Here is a 22,194-nt window from a genome sequence, read left to right as displayed (position 1 = left end):
TCCAACCCTGACACAGTGCAAGGGTTGGGCCTACCGCAGAAACACATGGGGGCCCTGCCCCTCTGCACCAGGTGTGGGCGGGCAGGCTGAGCTCAGCAGGATCCAAGTGTGGAGGGACTTAGTGTGGGGTGAGAGGTTTCTGTGTGGGGCAGTCTGGGTGCGGGTGGCTCAGTGGTAGATTTGAATGCACAGGAGTTCGTTGTGGGGTTCCGGGTTCAGGGGCAATAGGACTCTGCGGGGGATCCAAGTGAAGGTGATTGGGGCTCAGCGGGGGCAGGGGGTGTCTGGTGGCCATTCACTGCTGTTTGTGAAATGGTTTGGTGAGAAGAGAGAAGTCACCGCATATTTCCCAGAGGGCAGGTGTCCACAGTACACAAGTTACCATCACATTTGGAACACTAATAGGCAGCCTCATCAGAGGAGTTGCAGATTCAGTGGGCATAGAGACTAAACTGCTCTGCCCCCACTAGAAGTAGTCCCTCTGCTACAGGGCTTGCAGCACCGTGCTGGGCACTAGGGAATGTTTGAGTTCTCCTGGGTTGTCATTGTGGCACTTTGTACTAATGTATACCAAAAAGAATATTAAGGGGGAGTGAGAGATGTACAATGGACTATTTCTCTTAAAGGCAGTAACCAGGCCTAGCGAGAGACAGTGCTGAGTGATCTGCACCCTTGGACTTGCACAGATTGCTCCGCCTTTGAGCTTCTATTTGATCACTGACTGGTTTATTTCCTTCTCTCCCTTCGCACGTCTTTTATTGTAGATCAAAAAACAGCAGCAAGATGTGTTAGGCTTCTTGGAAGCCAACAAGATTGAATTTGAAGAAAAAGATATTGCAGCCAATGAAGAGAACCGGAAATGGATGCGAGAGAATGTCCCAGAAGAGAGCCGACCAACGAGTGGAAACCCATTGCCCCCTCGAATCTTCAATGATAGCCGATATCTTGGGGTAAGAAACCATTTTAAGCTTCTCCTGGGCCTCCTCTTTCTGACTTTCCCAGACTTTACCCTTCTGCCAACTACAATATTGTTCTGACGATGGCATATGCCAGATGCAACAGAAAAGGCATAGGCTATCAATTGTGTGGTGACTGTGGGAGGTGGCTTTTTGTCTATGAAGAGAAGGGGAATTTCCTTGTAACTGAGTCAAAATTTGAATCTAAATCTTCAGTATACTAACTAGGCTTGCATATTAAACTATGTGCCATGTGGCCCTCAAGAACATGAAAATCTTTCTGCACTGTGCTGCATGAAATGATTAATAACTGAGGGACTGATGGTTGAGAAAGAGCTAGTAATGAATAGGTGTATGTATCTAGTAACTAACTATTGACATATATATATGGATAACTCTTTTGTAGAAACAACAAGTCCTTGTGGCACGTAAGCCCTGGTCTACACTACAGGGTTAGGTCAAATTTAGCTGCGTTAGGTCGATTTTATAATGAATGCGTCTACACAAGCAACCCTGTTCCGTTGACCTAAAGGGCTCTTAAAACTAACCTCTGTACTCCTCCCCGGCGAGGGTAGTAGTGCTAAAATCAACCTTGCTGGGACGAATTTGGGGTGGTGCAGACACAAATCGACGGTATTGGCCTCCGGGAGCTATCCCAGAGTGTTCCATTTTGACCGCTCTGGACAGCACTTTGAACTCCGATGCACTAGCCAGTACACAAGAAAATCCCTGGGAACTTTTGAATTTCATTTCCTGTTTGGTCAGCATGGCGAACTCAGCAGCACAGGTGACCATGCAGTCCCCCCAGAATTGTAGATTGTAGAATGTTTCTATGCTCCTCATATCATCTCCGTCCCCTGAGGTTATCGCAAATTAGAAGGCGAAAAAAACGCACTCGTGATGACATGGTTTTCAGAGTTCATGCAGTCCTCCTGCACTGATAGGGCACAGCTTAATGCATGGAGGCATTCAGTGGCAGAGGCCAGGAAAGGATGAAATGAGCACGAAGAGCAGAGGCAGGACGCGATGCTGAGGCTAATGGGGGAGCAAACGAACATGATGAAGCATCTGTTGGAGCTGCAGGAAAGCCAACAAGAGCACAGACCCCACTGTATAACTGCCTACTCTCCTCCCCATGTTCCATAGCCTCCTCACCCAGATGTCCAAAAACGTGGTGGTGGGAGGTTCCAGGCACCCAGCCGCTCCACTCCAGAGGATGGCCCAAGCAACAGAAGGCTGTCATTCAAACAGTTTGATTTTTAGTGTGGCTACAATAAGCAATGTGGCCTTGTCCTTCCCTCCACCCCCACCCCACCTTGTCCGTTATTTCATTTTTTTTTAATTAATAAAGAAAGATTGCATGGTTTCAAAACAATAGTGACTTTATTTCGAAGCGGGGGGGTCGTTGGCTTACAGGGAATTAAAATCAACAAAGGGGGTGGGTTTGCATCAAGGAGAAACACACACAACTGTCACACCAAAGCCTGGCCAGTCATGAAACTGGTTTTCAAAGCCTCTCGGATGCGCAGCACACCTTGCTGTGTTCTTCTAATCGCCCTGGTGTCATGCTGCTCAAAATCGGACACCAGGCGATTTGCCACAACCTCCCACCCCTCCATAAATGTCTCCCCCTTACTCTCTCAGATATTATGGAGCACACAGCAAGCAGCAATAAAAATGGGAATGTTGGTTGCGCTGAGGTCTGACCAACAGCACCAGCGAGCTTTTAAACGTCCAAAGGCACATTCTACCACCATTCTGCACTTGCTCATGCTTGCTGTGTTATGGCGTCTGATCGAGTAACCCAGGAAAAAAGGCGCGAAACGATTCTGCTGTTGCTTTCACAGAGGGAGGGGCGACTGATGACATGTACCCAAAAACCCCCTGCAATAATGTTTTTGCCCCATCAGGCATTGGGAGCTTAACCCAGAATTCCAATGGGTGGCGGAGACTACGGGAACTGTGGGATAGCTACCCACAGTGCTCTGCTCCGTAAGTCGATGCTAGCCATGGTAGTGAGGACTCACTCCGCCAACTTAATGTGCTTAGTGTGGACATATGCAATTGATTGTATAAAATTGATTCCTAAAAATCTACTTCTATAAAAATGACCTAATTTCATAGTGTAGACATACCCTTAGAGACTAACAAATGTATTTGGGCATAAGCTTTTGTGGGCTGTAACCCACTTCATCAGGTGCATGGAGTGAAAAATAAATAGGCAGGTATAAATATACAGCACATGAAAAGATGGGAGTTGCCTTACCAAGTGTGGGGTCAGTGCTAATAAGGCCAGTTCAATCAGGGTGGATGTGGCCTATCCCCAACAGTTGACAAGAAGGTGAGAGTATCAACAGAGGGAAAATTACTTTCTGTAGTGACCCAGCCACTCCGTCTTTATTCAGGCCTAATTTGATGGTGTCAAGTTTGCAAATTGGTTCCAGTTCTGCAGTTTCTCGTTGAAGTCTGGTTTTGAAGTTTTTTTTTGTTGAAGAATGGCCACTTTTAAGTCTGTTATTGAGTGTCCAGGGAGATTGAAGTGCTCTCCTACTGGTTTTTGAATGTTACAATTCTTGATGTCTGATATGTGTCCATTTATTCTTTTGCATAGAGACTGTCCAGTTTGGCCGATGTTTATGGCAGAGGGGCATTGCTGGCACATGATGGCATATATCACATTGGTAGATGTGCAGATGAATGAGCCCCTGATGGTGTGGCTGATGTGGCTAGGTCCTATGATGGTGTCCCTTGAATAGATATGCAGACAGAGTTGGCAACTGGGTTTGTTGCAGGGTTTGGTTCCTGGGTTGGTGTTTTTGTTGTGTGGTGTGTGGTTGCTGGTGAGTATTTGCTTCAGGTTGGGGGGATGTCTATAAGCGAGGACTGGCCTGTCTCCTAGGGTCTGTGACAGTGAGGGATCATCCTCCAAGATAGGTTGTAGATCCTTGATAATGCACTGGAGAGGTTTTAGTTGGGGACTGTAGGTGATGGCTAGTGGCGTTCTTTTACTTTCTTTGTTGGGCCTCTGAGTACCCTTCTGTTTCTTCACTTCCCCAGGTAGGTATTTTAGTTTTAAGAACGCTTGATAGAGATCCTGTAGGTGTTTGTCTCTGTCTGAGGGATTGGAGCAAATGCCCAAATAAATTAGTTAGTCTCTAAAGTGCCACAAGGATTCCTCGTTTTTGCTGATACAGACTAACACGGCTACCCCTCTGAAATATTTTTTGTAGAGTTCTCCTATAACGTTTATAACAGCATTCAGTTATATGCAGTGTCACCTTCTTTCCTACAGCACTCCAGAGCCCATGTGTATAGCTGCACGGTTACTTCACAGATGTCCTTTACCAATTGAATGCAGCCACCTTTACATTGCAGAGCTGTAGCTGTCAAATGAAGCATGACAATGTTACACAGTGGTTTAGCACAGGGAATGAAGAAAACTGTGCTACTGTAATGACAGGGGATGCCTCTCTATCATACATTTTTGTAGGGCACCCATCATCATAGAATCAGAGTTCCATATACAGCAATAAGGATTGGTACAGCATTATACAGTAGTTAATAGACTGTCCTTTGCTTCTCCCTGGTTTGGTGGCATTTGCTTATATTGTATTTTGTTGTACTTTGTTGGTGGTTGGATCACAGAAACCCCCTTGGGGCTGCCAACTGATGTGTGAAGACTACTTGTGCCCCTGCTTTCCTGCCCTCCCAGCTTGAGACTCCAGAGCCCTGCCTGGTTTGAGCCAGACCCGCTAGCCTGCTGCAGGTCTGAACCACCTCCCCTAACAGCTGTAGGCTTAATTGAAAGCAGGTTAAGAATTGTTCCTGTCTTTAACACTCAGATGCCCAACTCCCAGTGGGGTCCAAACCCCAAATAAATCCGTTTTACCCTGTATAAAGCTTTTACAGGGTAAACTCATAAATTGTTCGCCCCCTATAACAGCTGTTTCTCCCCCCCAGGTATTAATGCAGAGCTGTTTGCCACCCCCCCTCCCCCCAGGTATTAATACATAATCTGGGTTAATTAATAAGTAAAAAATGATTTTATTAAATACAGAAAGTAGGACTTAAGTGGTTCCAAGTAGTAACAGACAGAATAAAGTGAATTACCAAGCAAGATAAAATAAAACACACAAGTCTGAGCCTAATACAGTAAGAAAACTGAATACAGATAAAACCTCACCCTCAGTGGTGTTCCAGTAAGCTTCCTTTTACAGACTAGTCTCCTTCTAGTCTGGGTCCAGCAATCACTCACATCCCCTGTAGTTACTGTCCTTTGTTCTAGTTTCTTTAAGGTATCCTTGGGGGTGGAGAGGCTCTCTCTTGAGCCAGCTGAAGACAAAATGGAGGGGTCTCCCAGGGGTTTAAATAGACTTTCTCCTGTGGGTGGATACCCCCTCCTCTCTCCTATGCAAAGTCCAGCTCCAAGATGGAGTTGGGAGTCACATGGGTAAGTCACATGTCCATGCATGACTCAGAACTTACAGGTAGCAGCCATGGTTCACATGCTGCCTTGAACTTCATCAAGTAGACTTCTTATGTGGATTGGAGCCTGCCAAGATCCATTGTCAATTAAATGCTTCTTGATTGGGCACTTAACTTGCACATTCCTTTCTTAAGAAGCTGACCAAATGCTTTACTAAGGCTACTTAGAAATCAAGCAGGTACACAGCCAATATTCATAACTTTGAACCAAAAATGACATGCATACAAATAGAATCATAGAATATCAGGGTTGGAAGGGACCTCAGGAGGCCATCTAGTCCAATCCCCTGCTCAAAGCAGAACCAATCCCCAGACAGATTTTTACCCCAGATCCCTAAATGGCCCCCTCAAGGATTGAACTCTCAACCCTGGGTTTAGCAGGCCAGTGTAGGATGAATAGATTCAGTAGATCATAACCTTTACATAGATATGTGACATGGCATATGTAGCATAAAACATATTCCCATTGTGTCATATATACATTCATAAGCATAGTTCCATAAAGCCTTATGGGGTGCAATGTCACCGTTGGGTACTGAGCAGAGGTTTTTTCAGGACACTGAGTCTATCAGTGTCCTCTGCAAATGACCAGCTGAGCGTTCTGTTTTCTCTCTTCTGGTAAGTTGCCCATAGTTGAGCTTTGGATTTTCCACAGGAGCACAGCCGTGCTGAGTCCAGTTTGGTCTTTAGCTGTGAGAACCTTGGAGAGAAGGACTGAAGAAAAGTGTGATATATGTAGCTTGAAGAGAGCAAGAGTGAGCCTGAAACAACAAGGGAGAAGGCGTTACTGGCAACTACATGGATTGCTCTAGAAAAACATGAAGTAAAAAACAAAACCCCATCTCCAAGAGAATAGGAGGAGATTCCCCTCCAGGCTAGAATGAAATTAAAGCCCTCAGCCATCTCTCTTCCTTAACCTTTAATTGCTAGTCCTCCTGAATAACTGGTGGCCTGGATCCTAAAACCTCAGGGATATCACAACATGAGTTTTTCCTCTTTCATCACTTCTGTGGCAGGCAATGGAAATACTACATTAGAGGGACTCTCTGGCTAGGAGCGCCCAAACCGACAGGGGTGTGTGCTGCACTGAAGTTGTACAGTGTTTGATACATGGAAGGGCACCCGGACACTTGAGGCTCTCAAGTTTCATAATGCAATGGGAAGTCTGGGAACTATGGACCTGCTCCTTCAAGGTGCTGAGCTCTCCTGGAACTGTTGAGTGCACTCAACTCCCAGTGAGCGAGATGAGTTCACTTGGCACCTTACAGTATAGGCCCCTATGTGCTCCAGGAAAAATGGTTTCATATATCATTGAGTATAGGACTAAGCTGAAGATCCCAGAGACTGCTCCTCCTGACAAGGAGATTTTTAAAGCTTTGTAGCACAGCCGTGCAAAGCAGTTATGTATATGTGTCCTCCTCCTTAGGTCATTACTAGTTAGATTTTAGAGGCACCTGCTGATGTAGCTTTCAGTATATGTGAATGCAGTAGATCAAGAAGAAAGTGGTATGTTATCCAGAGAGGCTCTGGCATTGCTGCATTCTTCAATCAGCCCTATATTTAGGGACATAGGACTAGAAAGGACCACATGGATCATCACTTCCTGTCCCGCTCCTATCGCAGGCAAACAGTCATATATAAATACCTTCATAAATGTATCAAGCTCCATCTTAAAACTAGGTTGGTTCTTTAGCCCCACTATTCTCTTTGGGAGGCTGTTCCAGAACCTCACTCCTCTGATGGTTAGAAACCCTTTTCTAAAGTCCCGCCTAAATTTATTCATGGTCAGTTTATACTCATTTGTTCTCATGCCAATGTTGTCCTTTAGCTTAAATAAGCTCTTCTTCTTCCCTAGTATTTACCCCCCTGATGTATTTATAGAGAGCCGTTGTATTCTCTCTCAGCCTTCATTTTGCTAGGTCAAACAAGTCAAGCTCTCCATTTCCCCGATCGTCCTAGTAGCTTTCTTTGCACCTGTTCTACTCTGAATTCATCTTTCTTGAACATGGGTGACCAGAATTGTAGATAGATAGTTTTCCAGATGAGGGCTTACCAGTGATCTGTGCAATGGCCTACCATTACTGAAAATAGCTTGCCTGGTACATCCTAGGATTGCATCACATTGGTTGTTCATAGTCATCCTGTGATCAACTAATATACCCAGGTCTTTCTCCTACTCTGTCATTTCCAACTGATGAGCACCCAGCTTATATCAGAAGTTTGTATTAGTCCCTAAGTGCATTTCCTTGTACTTTGTATTATTAAATTTCATCCTATTTCTGTTACTCCTGCGCTCAAAGTCCTCCAGGTCTTTCTGTATAATATTCCGATCCTCCTCTGTGTTGACGACACTTCCCAACTTTTTGTCATCTGCAGATTTCATTAGCACACTCTTACTTTTTGTGCCATGATCATTCCTGAAAATATTAAATAAGATCAGTCTCAAGACTAATCCTTGAGGAACCCCAGTAGTACTTCCTCCAGCCTGATAGTTCTCTCTTCAACACAACCCATTTTTGTTTCCCATTTACCCAATCACTTAATTTACAATTCTTGTACTAATCCCCAGCTTCACTAATGATTTCCCATATTAAATGCTTTACTGAAGTCCAAATAAATGAGATCTGCTGCATTTCTCTTATCTAAATGATTTAATGGATCAAGTGGCAGAGAGGCAGATTTTACTACCCATCATACAGGAGATTTTTGGTACTCTAATCTATTGGTCTAGAGCAGCATTTCCCAAACTTTTTCGGCTACGGAACACTTTTTAGCCTATTACGGAACACTTATAATATTTTGTAGTCGTTTGGTTTTCAAATAAAAAATTGCGTTATTTAGGCTCAAATATATTTTATTATAAAACAAAGCAAAAATACAAATTTAAAATAACTAGAACTAACAATTTCTAACTGGAAAGAGTGTATAAAGTAGTACAAAAATCAAGTGCGAGAGTCAAAATTAAACAGTGTTCTACTTAAAAAAAAACCTGTGTGTTTATAATATACACTAACACCAAACAAATTAGATTTTTACTAGAAAAATCTATTTTTATAAACAGAAATACAAATTTGGATTTAATGGGATTGGTATTTCTGCATTTTTCTATCACAAATTCGCTTAATATTAGGAATAATGCTGGAAAGTTGAATCTTCATGTCAGGCGCAGCATCAAGTGTATTCCTATGTTTGGTTTTTGTTGCAGTATAATACGAAAATCCCATCTCACACAAATAAGTTGTAGCAAGAGGAAGGAGCACTCGAACTGCACATTTAGCCACATTAGGGTACTCTTCTATAGGCTGCTCCAAAAATTATTCAGCAGAAGATCCTTAAACTTTTGTTTCAAATCAGAGTCAGAAATTAAGTCTATTAGGCTTCCATAATCGTGCGCAGTAAAGCCAACTGGTTTGGCTGTAATTACAAATGGATTTCGAACCCAAGCATTATCAGTAGTTGTAGGAAAATATTCTAATAAAGAGGCCTGCAAGTCAGGTAAGTGCTGTAAAATGGTGCTGGAAACTTCTTCATGGACTGTAGAATTTATTTCAGTCAGAAATTCATGTAGTGTAGGGAAGCAGTCGAAGTTATTCTGTTCTACAGAAGATGCCCAGAATTCCAGTTTCTTTTTTAATGGCGAAATTTTATCCATTGTAGTAAAAATAGTCACATTCTTTCCTTGCAGCAACAGATTAATTTCATTTAATTTTGCAAAAATATCTGCAAGATACACAAGTCTCATTAGCTGCGAGGAATTTGTCAGACAGCCATTAAATTTTCATCCTGAATTATCTGAAGGGAAGAATACCAGTAGTTCATGACGAAGCTCAAAAAGCCTCGCAAGCACTTTTCCTCTGGATAGCCACCTCACTTCCGTATATAAAAGAAGCACTTTGTGCTGACTACCCATTTCCTCGCAGAAAATTTTAAATACCTGGATTGAAGTGGTCGAGATTTGACATTGATAATTTGTACTGCTTCATCAAGCACAATTTTCAGATATGCTGGTATTTTTTTTAACTGCAGATGCTTGTCTGTGTAGAACACAATGGCTCTTAGTGCTTTCTGGTGCCACACTTATGATTCGCGTTACAGCTCCCTTCAACTTCCCGATCATTGCCCAAGCACCGTCAGTACATACATCAATACATTTTCCCCAACTAATTTCATGCTTTCTGATAAAATTGTTGATGCAGTTGAATATTTCTTCTTCAATTGTGTTGCTTTGTAGAGATTCACATAAGAGCAGGCCCTCTTCAATAATATTATTAAATCTGTATTGGACAAATACTAGTAGCACAGCAAGTCCTGAAACGTCAGTGGACTCATCTAGCTGCAATGAATATTCATGGCAAATTTTCAGTCGGCAAACTAGCTCTTTTTCTATGTCATCGGCAAGATCTTTAATACGGCGTGCAACAGTATTTGACAACTGTACAGCATACATTTTTTTTACCAGACTGCTCGCTCAACATGCATGTTACAATATCTTTCGCGCAAGGCTTGATAAGCATTTCTCCAATAGCATGAGCTTCTCCAGGAAGTGCTATACGGTAAATTACTCGATAAGATGCCTCTGTTGCACTTTCGTTGTCTGTTTTAGCAATTTTAATCATCGAAAGTTTACATTTTCCAAGTGAGTCACACTGCCTCTTGAAAAAACTTACATCTTTGTCTTAGTATTCAGCATGCTTGGTTTCCAAATGCCTACGAAGTTTAGCAGGAGCCAACGAACTGTTTGCTAGTATTTTGTTGCACATGACGCACTGTGTATCAGGAACATCTTTATTTCCAACACATGTAAAACCGAAAGACAAATAACTTTCATCATATTTTCGTTTCGGTCTTTTAACACCGGCTGCTTCTTGTTTTTTGATATACTTCGGTGGAAATTCTTTCACCTTGGATAACTCACTAGTACTAACAGATATTTTGGTAACAAAAGACTGTGATTGTTCATCCGCACTTTGAAGTGTCACAATATTCTGCTCATTTATTTTGGCCACAGTTGGACTACCAGAAGAACTTGCTTTTTGTTTCAAAGTTCCTTGTTTTAGCCACAAATCCATGGTGATTAGGTTTAGTAACAATATTTAGAAATACTGATTTTTGTCGAATTTTCTTTGTCACAAATATTTATATTGTTTCGGCGAAGCTAGTTCAGTTGTGCTTATCGCACACACGGTAAAGACCCACAGGTTTCAACATGTTGAGTGAATGTTATGTTCACCATTGTGTAAAGAGAATGGTGTGTGCGTACCACTGCAGTTTGCACAGCCTCGCGTGGAAGGGGTACAACGTCACTAACTGAAATGTGCCCGAAAGGGGTAGACGTCAATATGCTTGCCTGCCACGTTCTCTTTACGCCATGATATTCAGTACAAGATCTATCAATAACCGTAAAAAGAGTTTTATGTTTAAATTATAGTCATTCAAAAAGAGTTGTACAGTACGCTTCAAATATGCCAAATTTAAAATAAAATAAAATTTAAAGACCCTATTTTTTAATTACAATTCTTTCATGGAACACCTCTTCACATCGTGCCGAACACGGTTTGGGAACCACTGGTCTAGAGTATGGTTCCCATAGGTTCTGATCCTACCAGACGATGAGATCCCCTGTTTCCATTGATGTTAATGGGAGATTAAGCTACTTGCTCAGATCCTAATAGGCTAAGATAGATGTCGTTTCTTTTTATGTGTAAAGGATCATCAGCTGGAGGAGGAATGCCAAGAGAGCAGCACTCTGTTGCTGCAAAAATTCTCATGAGTGATGATTCTACTTGGCAGTTACTTGAAAGCTGGATCCAAATCACAGGAATTCAGCTTGCAGGAACTTAAATTATACATGGACCCCCACCTTTCTATTTTTATCAGTTCCACTGTAAACATGAATTGGTGCCTGCTTGTTTTACCTGGGGATGCATGTTCTGTGTGTATATGTGCAACATGCACAGCAGAGAGAATCATAGACTATCAGGGTTGGAAGGGACCTCAGGAGGTCATCTAATCCAACCCCCTGCTCAAAGCAGGACCAATCCCCAACTAAATCATCCCAGCCAGGGCTTTGTCAAGCCTGACCTTTAAAACCTCTAAGGAAGGAGATTCCACCACCTCCCTAGGTAACCCATTCCAGTGCTTCACCACCCTCCTAGTGAAAAAGTTTTTCCTAATACCCAACCTAAACCTCCCACACTGCAACTTGAGACCATTACTCTTTGTTCTGTCATCTGGTACCACTGAGAACAGTCTAGATCCATCCTCTTTGGAACCCCCTTTTAAGTAGTTGAAAGCAGCTATCAAATCCCCCCTCATTCTTCTCTTCTGCAGACTAAACAATCCCAGTTCCCTCAGCCTCTCCTCATAAGTCATGTGCTCCAGCCCCCTAATCATTTTTGTTGCCCTCCGCTGGACTCTTTCCAATTTTTCCACATCCTCCTTGTAGTGTGGGGCCCAAAACTGGACACAGTGCTCCAGATGAGGACTCACCAATGTCGAATAGAGGGGAATGATCACGTCCCTCAATCTGCTGGCAATGCTCCTACTTATACAGCCCAAAATGCTGTTAGCCTTCTTGGCAACAAGGGCACACTATCAACTTATATCCAGCTTCTCGTCCACTGTAACCCCTAGGTCCTTTTCTTCAGAACTGCTGCCTAGCCATTCAGTCCCTAGTCTGTAGCAGTGCATGGGATTCTTCCATCTTAAGTGCAGGACTCTGCACTTGTCCTTGTTGAACCTAATCAGATTTCTTTTGGCTCAATCATCTAATTTGTCTAGGTCCCTCTGTATGATATCTCTACCCTCCAGCGTATCTACCATTTGTCATTTGCAAACTGGCTGAGGGTGCAGTCCACGAGATCCTCCAGATCATTAATGAAGATATTGGACAAAACCAGCCCCAGGACCAACCTTTGGGGCACTGCGCTTGATACCGGCTGCCAGCTAGACATGGAGCCATTGATCACTACCTGTTGAGCCCGACGATCTAGCCAGATTTCCATCCAGCCCATGCTTCTTTAACTTGCTGGCAAAAATACTGTGGGAGACCGTATCAAAAGCTTTGCTAAAGTCAAGGAATAACACATCCACTGCTTTCCCTCATCCACAGAGCCGTTATCTCATCATAGAAGGCAGTTAGGTTAGTCAGGCATGACTTGCTCTTGGTGAATCTATGCTGACTGTTCCTGATCACTTTCCTCTCCTCTAAGTGCTTCAGAATTGATTCCTTGAGGACCTGCTCCATGATTTTTCCAGGGACTGAGGTGAGGCTGACTGGCCTGTAGTTCCCCGGATTCTTCTCCTTCCCTTTTTAAAAGATGGGCACTATGTTAGCCTTTTTCCAGTCACCTGGGACCTCCCCGGATCGCCATGAGTTTTCAAAGATAATGGCCAATGGCTCTGCAATCACATCCGCCAACTCCTTTAGCACCCTCGGATGCAGTGCATCCGGCCGCATGGACTTGTGCTCCTCCAGCTTTTCTAAATAGTCCTGAACCACATTTTTCTCCAGAGGGGGCTGGTCACCTCCTCCCCATGCTGTGCTGCTCAGTGCAGTAGTCTGGGAGCTGATCTTGTTCGTGAAGACGGAGGCAAAAAAAAAAAGCATAAAAAAATTAGCTTTTTCCACATCCTCTGTCACTAGGTTGCCTCCCTCATTCAGTAAGGGGCCCATACTTTCCTTGACTTTCTTCTTGTTGCTAACATAACCTGAAGAAACCCTTCTTGTTACTCTTAACATCCCTTGCTAGCTGCAACTCCAAGTGTGATTTGGCCTTCCTGATTTCACTCCTGCATGCCTGAGCAATACTTTTATACTCCTCCCTGTCATTTGTCCAGTCTTCCACTTCTTGTAAGCTTCTTTTTTGTGTTTAAGATCAGCAAGGATTTCACTATTTAGCCAAGCTGGTCATCTGCCATATTTACTATTCTTACAACAGATCAGGATGGTTTGTTCCTGCAACCTCAATAAGGATTCTTTAAAATACAGCCAGCTCTCCTGGACTCCTTTCCCCCTCATGTTATTTTCCCAGGGGATCCTGCCCATCAGTTCCCTGAGGGAGTCAAAGTCTGCTTTTCTGAAGTCCAGGGTCCGTATTCTGCTGCTCTCCTTTCTTCCTTGAGTCAGGATTCTGAACTCGATCATCTCATGGTCACCGCCTCCCAGATTCCCATCCACTTTTGTTTCCCCTACTAATTCTTCCCGGTTTGTAAGCAGCAGGTCAAGAAGAGCTCTGCCCCTAGTTGGTTCCTCCAGCACTTGCACCAGGAAATTGTCTCCTACACTTTCCAAAAACTTCCTGGATTGTCTGTGCACTGCTGTATTGCTCTCCCAGCAGATATCAGGGTGATTGAAGTCTCCCATGAGAACCAGGGCCTGTGATCTAGTAACTTCTGTTAGTTGCTGGAAGAAAGCCTCATCTACCCTACCCCCGGGTCTGGTGGTGTATAGCAGACTCCCACCTTGACATCAGCCTTGTTGCTCACACTTATAAACTGCAATTATAAACTCTATGCATCAATAACTTGCCATGCAAGGGTCACCCTCTTCTGTAGCTGAACAGGTTGCTTTCCTAGTAGTTGTGCTAGGAATCAGGTTGCTGGACCACGCAGAAGCAGGACAATCAAAACACTTGTTATCAAACGACTCCAGCATGTATCAGCCTAAGGGCTTCAGGGAGGATTTAACAAATCTGTACACGTTATTTAAAAAACTAAAACCTGAAAGTTACACGTTCAAATTTAACAGTCGGACGTCTGCGATCTCCAATTCACACAAACTGGTAGTTCCTTGTTTCGCCCTCTCTTCCCAACTGCCACAGTGCCTCATGGGATATTGCTCCTGCCCACAGCATTCCCCTGCAGATTCTAGTCTACAGCATTTTGATTCAGCTCATTTCTCATGCTTCCGCCTGTTCATGGAAGGGCATGTGAAGCAGCCTGCCCTCAATGGCAGCTCCCTCACTAACTTCAACCCACAACTCAGCATTCTCCATATTACTGGCATTCCACAGCTAGATGGCTTGCCAGGATTCTTGCATCAAAAGCATCCCCATCAGACGCAGAGAGAATCAGTGTTACAGCTTCAGTGAAAAGGGGGAGAAAGGGTAGGAAAAAAATCCTGCATTAGGTCTGTAATGTGACTTTGGAAATCAGAGCTAGAGATGTGTGTGGTAATCGAAGTGACGGGTGGCTTATGCAAGCCTCCTAAGCGTGATTAGCCAGTGTTTCACAACTGTGTTTGTCAAAACCAGTTTCATTGTGTAGCTCTTTGCTCATGGGTCTGATAAGTGTGGATAGAGTCTCTGTGCTCAAGGCAGACTTGCATTCTGTGTGTTAGAAAATACACAGAAAGCAGGGTGTGTGTGGTGGTGGTGGTTTCTCCCTCATTCTCCAGCTCCCCTTGCCTCCCGAGAAGGGGCTGTGTATGTTAGTGCTGCAGTTCAGTAACTTTAATTGAGCACCAAACATTATGAGGCAGAGACAATCTAGTGTTTACTGGGTTAGTGCATTAACCGAGCTTACCTCAAAGCAGTGTGTAAAGGCAGATGTTTGCCTTTAGAGTGAGGAGAACCACTTGCTTTTGTGCATTCACATACACAAAAGCATTGAAAACAATGCCAGTGTAATGGCAAGGCTGTGACTTGAGGATTAGTAACACGAAGAAGTGTAGCTTTTCATTTTCAGATAATAGGTTTGAAGCTGTCTCAGATTAGTAGCAACACGTTGACATCTCCCCTGATGAAACAAGGGGAGCTAGGGGGCTCAGCTCTGTCCTTGTGGAGAGGCGTCCATGCCATAGCATTTGCTGCCTTCATCTGGCACAATTATCAGCAGTAACAGCAGAGACCAAGGACTGAATTGCCATGAATGTGGTGCTTTCCAGTCAAGGTCAAGGCATACTGGTGAAGCTCTCACTGCTTGTGGTTTACCTGTTGCCATCCTGGCATCTTTCTCAAGTACTAAATTTTAAATTTACGGATACCAGAATTAGTGCTAGAAATATGAATTGACCGTCTGAATTGTGCTTTAGGCCACACAAGTCCTGAAGTGTTTGTTTGCTCAGTGTGGACTTGGGTAAACTATAGCGAACTAATCCTTTATTTTTGGATGGCTCATAATCTTTCTCTCTCTCTCTCTCTCTCCCTCTCCCCCTCTCTTCCATGAAGGATTATGAAGCTTTCTTCGAAGCTAGAGAGAATAATGCAGTGTATGCTTTTTTAGGCTTGACTGCTCCTCCTGGTTCAAAGGTAGGTGGTATTCTGTATTGTTTCAGACTAATGTATACAACTTTTATTTACACTCTTGTAACAGGGTGGCTGACCCTGTTTATAGGCTAGAGGCCCTGGGGGGGGAGGGTGGGAGGGACAGCAAATCGTAGTTACTAGGGCTATCGATTAATCGCAGTTAACTCATGCGATTAACTCAAAGAAATGAATCGCAATTAAAAAAATTAATCGTGATTAATCACAGTTTAATCGCACTGTTAAACAATAGAATCACAATTGAAATTTATTAAATATTTTGGGATTTTTTTACGTTTTCAAATATATTGACTTCAGTTACAATACAGAATACAAAATGTACAGTGCTCACTTTATATTTTTATTACAAATATTTGCACTGTAACATGATAAACAAAAGAAATAGTATTTTTCAATTCACCTCATACAAGTACTGTAGTGCAATCTCTTTTATCGTGAAAGTGCAACTTACAAAGGTAGATTCCTTTTTGTTAGATAACTGCATTCAAAAACAAAACAATCTAAAACTTTTAGATCCTACAAGTCCACTCAGTCCTACTTCTTGTTCAGCCAACGGCCAAGACAAACAAGTTTGTTTACATTTACAGAAGATAATGCTTCCCTCTTCTTATTTACAGTGTCACCAATAAGTGAGAACAGGCATTTGCATGGGACTTTTGTAGCTAGCATTGCAAGGCATTTACGTGCCAGATATGCTAAACATTCATATGCCCATTCATGCTTTAGCCACCATTCCAGAGGACATGCTTCCATGCTGATGATGCTCGTTTTAAAAAAAATGTGTTAATTACATTTGTGACTGAACTCCTTGGGGGAGAGTTCTATGTCCCCTTGTGGCGGGGTGACAACTCACCGGTGCGGCGCCTCCTGCTGGTCGTCTAGGGAATTAGCTCTTCCCAGCCCAGAGTGCCCTCTGCAGACCGGTGTCCCGCCTGCCGCTGGCCCCATGGCCCTCCAGGACCCTGGTGCCCCTCTAGGTCAGGGTCCTGCCCCCCGCAGTAACCCTCAATTTGTGTCTCCCCATCCCGGGGAACCCCCAACCTCCTACCCCCATCTTGCCTCAGTGGCCAGTCATCATCTAGCCCCCACTCCCTGGGGCAGACTCCAGTCTATAAACCACTCATCATCGGGAAGGGGGATTGGACCAGCTGCCTCTGCCTAAATCCGGGCTGCCCCTCTGCAGCCCCAGTACCTTTATGGGCCCTTAACGCGGCCTGCAGCCTGGGGCTTTTGCTAGGCTGGAGCTCCCCAGCTCCCTTTGCCCTTCCCCATCACTACTCCGCTCTAGATACCCTTCTCAGCTTCCCAGGCAGCCAGGTCCTTCTCTCTCTGAAGCTAGAGAGAATGTGTCTTTTTCTGGCCCACTGCCCTCTTATAAGGGCCAGCTGGACCCTGATTGCACTGGCTACCGCTGTGGCTGTTTTCCCAATCAGCCTAGCTTTTCTGCCACAGCCCTCTCCAGGGCTGCTTTAACCCCTACAGGGTATGAGCGGGATGACCACCCCACTACACCCCTGCTCTGTTTTACCCTCATTCTGCCATATATTTCATGTTATAGCAGTCTCGGTTGATGACAAACAAAACATGTTTGTTTTAAGAACACTTCCACTGCAGATTTGACAAAACGCAAAGAAGGTACCAATGTGAGACTTCTAATGATAGATACAGCACTCGACCCAAGGTTTAAGAATCTGAAGTGCCTTCCAAAATCTGAGAGGGACGAGGTGTGGAGCATGCTTTTAGATGTCTTAAAAGAGCAACATTCCGATGAGGAAACCACAGAACCTGAACCACCAAAAAAGAAAACCAATCTTCTGCTGGTGGCATCTGACTCAGATGATGAAAATGAACATGCATTGGTCCGCATTGTTTTGAATCGTTATCGAGCAGAACCTGTTATAGCATGGATGCGTGTCCTCTGGAATGGTGGTTGAAGCATGAAGGGACGTCTGAATCTTTAGCGCATCTGGCATGTAAATACCTTGTGACGCCGGCTATGACAGTGCTATGCGAACGTCTGTTCTCACTTTCAGGTGACATTGTAAACAAGAAGGGCGCAGGAGTATCTCCTTAAATGTGAACAAACTTGTTTGTTTGAGCGATTGGCTGAACAAGAAGTAGGACTGAGTGGACTTGTAGGCTTTACATTTTACATTGTTTTATTTTTTAATGTATTTTTTTGTACATAATTCTACATTAAATTCAACTTTCATGATAAAGAGATTTGACTACAGTACTTGTAGTGGGGGAATTGAAAAATACTATTTTTGTTTTTTTAGTTTGCAAATATTTGTAATAAAAATTAATATAAAGTAAGCACTGTGCATTTTGTATTCTGTGTTGTAATTGAAATCAGTATATTTGAAAATGTAGAAAACATCAAAAAATATTTAAATGGTATTCTATTATTATTTAACAGCGTGATTAGTCGCACAATTAATTGAGATTTTTTTATTTGCACAATTAATCACCATTAATTTTTTTAATCACTTGATAGCCCCACTAGTTACTAAATAGGCACACTTCAGAGGGGATGAGATGATTCCCTTGTAAAGTGCAGCAGGAACCTGCAGCGAGTGGGGAGTGTTTGAGGAGGCAGAACTGAAGGAAGCTATGGCAGAGGAAATGCAATGAGCTAGAAGCTCTTGCAGGAGACCCTTTGCTAGTGGGGAAAAGTTTTGGCCTGGAAGTCAGAGGGCTAGGGAGAGCAGACTCCAGAGAAGTATGAGGAGTTGCCCCAGCAATGAAGGACTGGGAGTGGCTTGCCAAAGCAGGAAAGTTCCTGAGACACTTGGGGAGTTTTGAGACAGTACCTAAGAGAGGAGGCGCTGTACTCAGTTTAAGGCTATGGTTAGACTTTTTGTGTGTGTTTATGTTGAATGTCATGCCCATGAAACCAGACCCCAAGGAGGAGTATTTCTGAACAGAGACTTCTTTTGTGAGTCATTGAGGGGAAACTGAGGTAGACTACCTGTGTAGCGACCTGCAGGTCACAAGGGGTTGCTTGCGAAGCAGCAAGCCTGTTCATAGCTCTTTTGTCCTTGTCCAATCACAATAGGTAATGTCATGTTTTGTCTGTTAATGTGTTGTGGTTGCTGTGTGTTTGTATTCCAGTGGATCTGACATTCACTTTCTAAAGACTTTTGCTTTGAGCATGGGCGTTACTGCTCCATGTATTTGGAGGATTTACCAAGAGGCTTGTCTTCTCTCTCTCTCTCACACTCACACAAAACCTTTAGACCAGGATGATTCATTGTGCAGACTTGTTACTGTAATAGTTGACATTAGTTTTGTAACTTCACAGTGGCCCCAATCCTGATTCCATTTAAGTTAATGACAAAGCCCCTGTTGACTGAAATAGGAGCTAGATCAGGCCCTGCATTAGTATTTGATGTCTGTTGACTTTGGACAGTGTCTTCTGTACACAATCCCTGCTCAGAGGAACTTCCAGTCTAGTAAATTTCACTAGAATCCTGGGAAAAAGAAATTGAAAGAGAGGCAAAAAAAAAAAATTTTAAAAAGCAAAATCTTAGTGGCTTGTTTATTTGAATGTCAACAGAACATGTTTTGAATATGCTGCTCAGGTTTTTTGCAAGCGATTTGCCATAGATAGATCAATCTTAGAATGTTCTTTTCTTCCACACCCTCCATTACCTGAAGCTGTGTCTTTTCTTTACCATTTATAAAGTGGGTTGCTGAAATACAGATCCACCAAACTGAATTCCTCCCTTGATTTTGATGTGATAGGACATGAATGCTTTATGCATTTTACTGGAGGACATTAGGATTCCTGAGTCACTGTTAAGGTTTTTAGTACCAGCCCTTTTGTTCACATAGATAAACTTTATTTATTTAAGAATTAGGAGGTGACTTGAAATGCTCCATTCTGCATACATTTCATCCAGACGCCTGAGCTAAGATAGTCTGTGAGCAGTTAGTATTAACAGGTGCAGTTGCAGTCAGGTTGAGGCTCAAGATTGATCTCCTGAGGTAGCTCCATTGATATCAGTGGAGTTACACTAGCGATGAATATGGCCCATTCTTTCTGTGTCTCAGATCTACAAAGTCCCAGAGTAACAAAAGACAGTGGTACATGCCCATATTAATGTTTAGTGGGGTCAAAAAGCCAATTGCGCACAATGCAATACTTATTTAAATTCCTTAGGGATATTTTAAATGCACCCATGTCAGGTTTTGGGAGCATCTGCAGAATATTGAACAGAATCTGTGCAGATTGGACAAATGCACAAAAACTAGCCCCAGTCACTCGTACCTGCAATCACTTTTTGCTCATGCAAAAAAACTCTCTGGGGGCAAATCCTAGCCCCAGCCCTCCAGGCATTGAGGTCCCTGCGTGCAGTGGAACCAGTGCATTTCTACCACGTAGGAGGGCCCGATTTCTACAGCGAAGACTTTGGCTCTGTGAGCGATGTCATTCTCAGAGCTTTTGGGAGCAGGCCAGACCTGCCAGAGCAGGAGCTGCTGCAGTAGGAGCTGTGGAGCAGTCCCACAGCTGTGACAAGAGAATTCCTACACACCCACATACACACCATGTGCTCAGAAATCTCTGCGCACACAGCCTGCCTACTTGGGCTCCGCACTCGATGTGCCCCCAAGGAGTTCAGTCAGACTGAAAGACAAAAACACGCTGGGCCAGATTCTGTTCTGTTCCAGCCATGCAGCCCCACTGAAGTCAGTGAACTGTGTATCTATCAATAGAAGCAGATTGCTCAAACTGAACCTGGTTCTGGAAGGTGCTGAGCATGCTCCCCTCCCACTGAAGTCAATGAGGTTCAGTGGGACTGGTGGGCACTTAGAGGGCTGGATCCTGTAGGGTGCTATCGCTGATGTCCCATGTAGAAACATCACAGATGACATAACCAACTTGATTAATTCTTTGACCGACACTTAACTGCAGTGAAGGAAAACGCACACTCCTGGTGGGTGCGGCCATTTGTCAGCCTGATTAAGGGTGATTGGAAGGAAAAGATCATTGTAAAAAAGAGAGAAACAGGTGCAGTAGTATTATTTATTTAATCCCTATATTGCCTTAAATTTTTAGGGGACCATTTAGTAAATGGGAGATAACCCTATACTATGTGACTTGTACCCACAGAGTTGCTATTACTTTTGCTATCAGCCAAACTTCTGGCAAGTGTGCTCCCACTAAATGCTAGCAGATCAGACTGATTGGCTGTTAGTTAAAATGAGAAATTTACCTTAAAATGTTTGGATATCAGTGTATGGCAGTTAAGGAAAACATCCTTGCAGCTGGAGGAACCATGCTTGGCTACATTATATAATAGCTATCTACATAATCCCTTTGAACAGTGTTATGTAAAATGGAAGGAGGTATCAGAGCAGCTGCATACCACACATCTGGGAGAGATGAGTTTTGACAGCACGCCCTCTGTGTTCCGTGAGAGATTCAGAGAATTTGTTTGACAGCTGTACAAAGGTGTTATGTAAAGTGAAGAGCATTAGGACATTACAATACAACATTATTAGAGAAACAAATAGCTACTTATTGAGCATCAGTGGTTTGTTCAATGCTCTGCACACTTAGGGGGGGAAATACATGATCCTATAGATAACACTGGAATAAAGTAAATACAGACAGCTTGATACATTAATGTTCCAGGCTTCAAGGGATGCTGGTCTCTTGCATGCATGCATGACTTGAGGAGTTAAAGCTTATGACTCATTGTTTGTTAAGGGCTGACAGTGTGCTCAGTGAAAGGCATCATGGGTGAAACTAGCTTTAAGGAAGGTTTTGAAAGGGGAGAGTAGCAAGGGGCCCGATCCTCTGAAGAGCTGAGCCCCTCCTAAATATCTTGCAGGTTTGGGTCTGAGAAAGAAGGGAAGTTGATTGACCTTTGAGAGAAATAGGGCCATGTGTTTTCTATGGAGTGCACTTTGTGATGGGAGGGGTGTTCTGAGCTCCCTGCTCCCAAAGGGCTGGACTGTGGTGCCTTTCTCTCTGGCATAGCGGGCTGGCCTCTGGCCAGAGGGAGCTGCTAGAAACTGACAAGAAGCACAACACCTTTCATCTGTTCCATGCTGCCCTGTGAGATACTGCTACTCTCTGGAAAACATGGGGCATCTTTTTCCTCCCCTGTCCTATTGCCCCTCGTTCCTCTCTGCTCCTTTCCCACCCTCCTTCTGTGCCACCTCCCCAATGAATAAACATTGTGTGGATGCCTCCCATACCACCAGGTGATTGATGCTCTGCCATCAGAGCAGAGTACAGATTACAGGGAGTATAGGAGACCTGAATCAGTGGTGCAGAGCTACACGCTGTTCCCACGCTCTTGAATTTAAAGGGAGTAAGATATGATACACAGGCAAATGGCCAAAAAAACCCCAAAAACCTAGAATCACCCACCAATTCTAAGATTATGGAAATATGCAGGGCACGTACTCCCCTTTGGCTGAAGTCAATCACTGTGCCTCTTCTCTTCTCCTTCATGTGAGGAATTTTGTAAAAA

General features: G+C 43.6%; 1 protein-coding gene across 1 annotated transcript in view; it reads left to right on the top strand.

The window, feature by feature from the left end:
• Positions 1 to 22,194, top strand: part of SH3BGRL (SH3 domain binding glutamate rich protein like) — a 58,520-nt gene that overhangs the window by 30,189 nt on the left and 6,137 nt on the right. Inside the window, exons 2-3 of the mRNA XM_039488417.1 lie at positions 765 to 950; positions 15,611 to 15,691. Of these exons, the coding sequence (XP_039344351.1) occupies positions 765 to 950; positions 15,611 to 15,691 (267 nt within the window). The remainder of the gene's footprint in view (positions 1 to 764; positions 951 to 15,610; positions 15,692 to 22,194) is intronic.

The sequence above is a fragment of the Mauremys reevesii genome, linkage group 9 (assembly GCF_016161935.1).
Source record: "Mauremys reevesii isolate NIE-2019 linkage group 9, ASM1616193v1, whole genome shotgun sequence".
Lineage (NCBI taxonomy): Eukaryota > Metazoa > Chordata > Testudines > Geoemydidae > Mauremys > Mauremys reevesii.
Note: the sequence above shows the minus strand (reverse complement) of the source record. Positions and strands in the feature narration are given on the sequence as shown.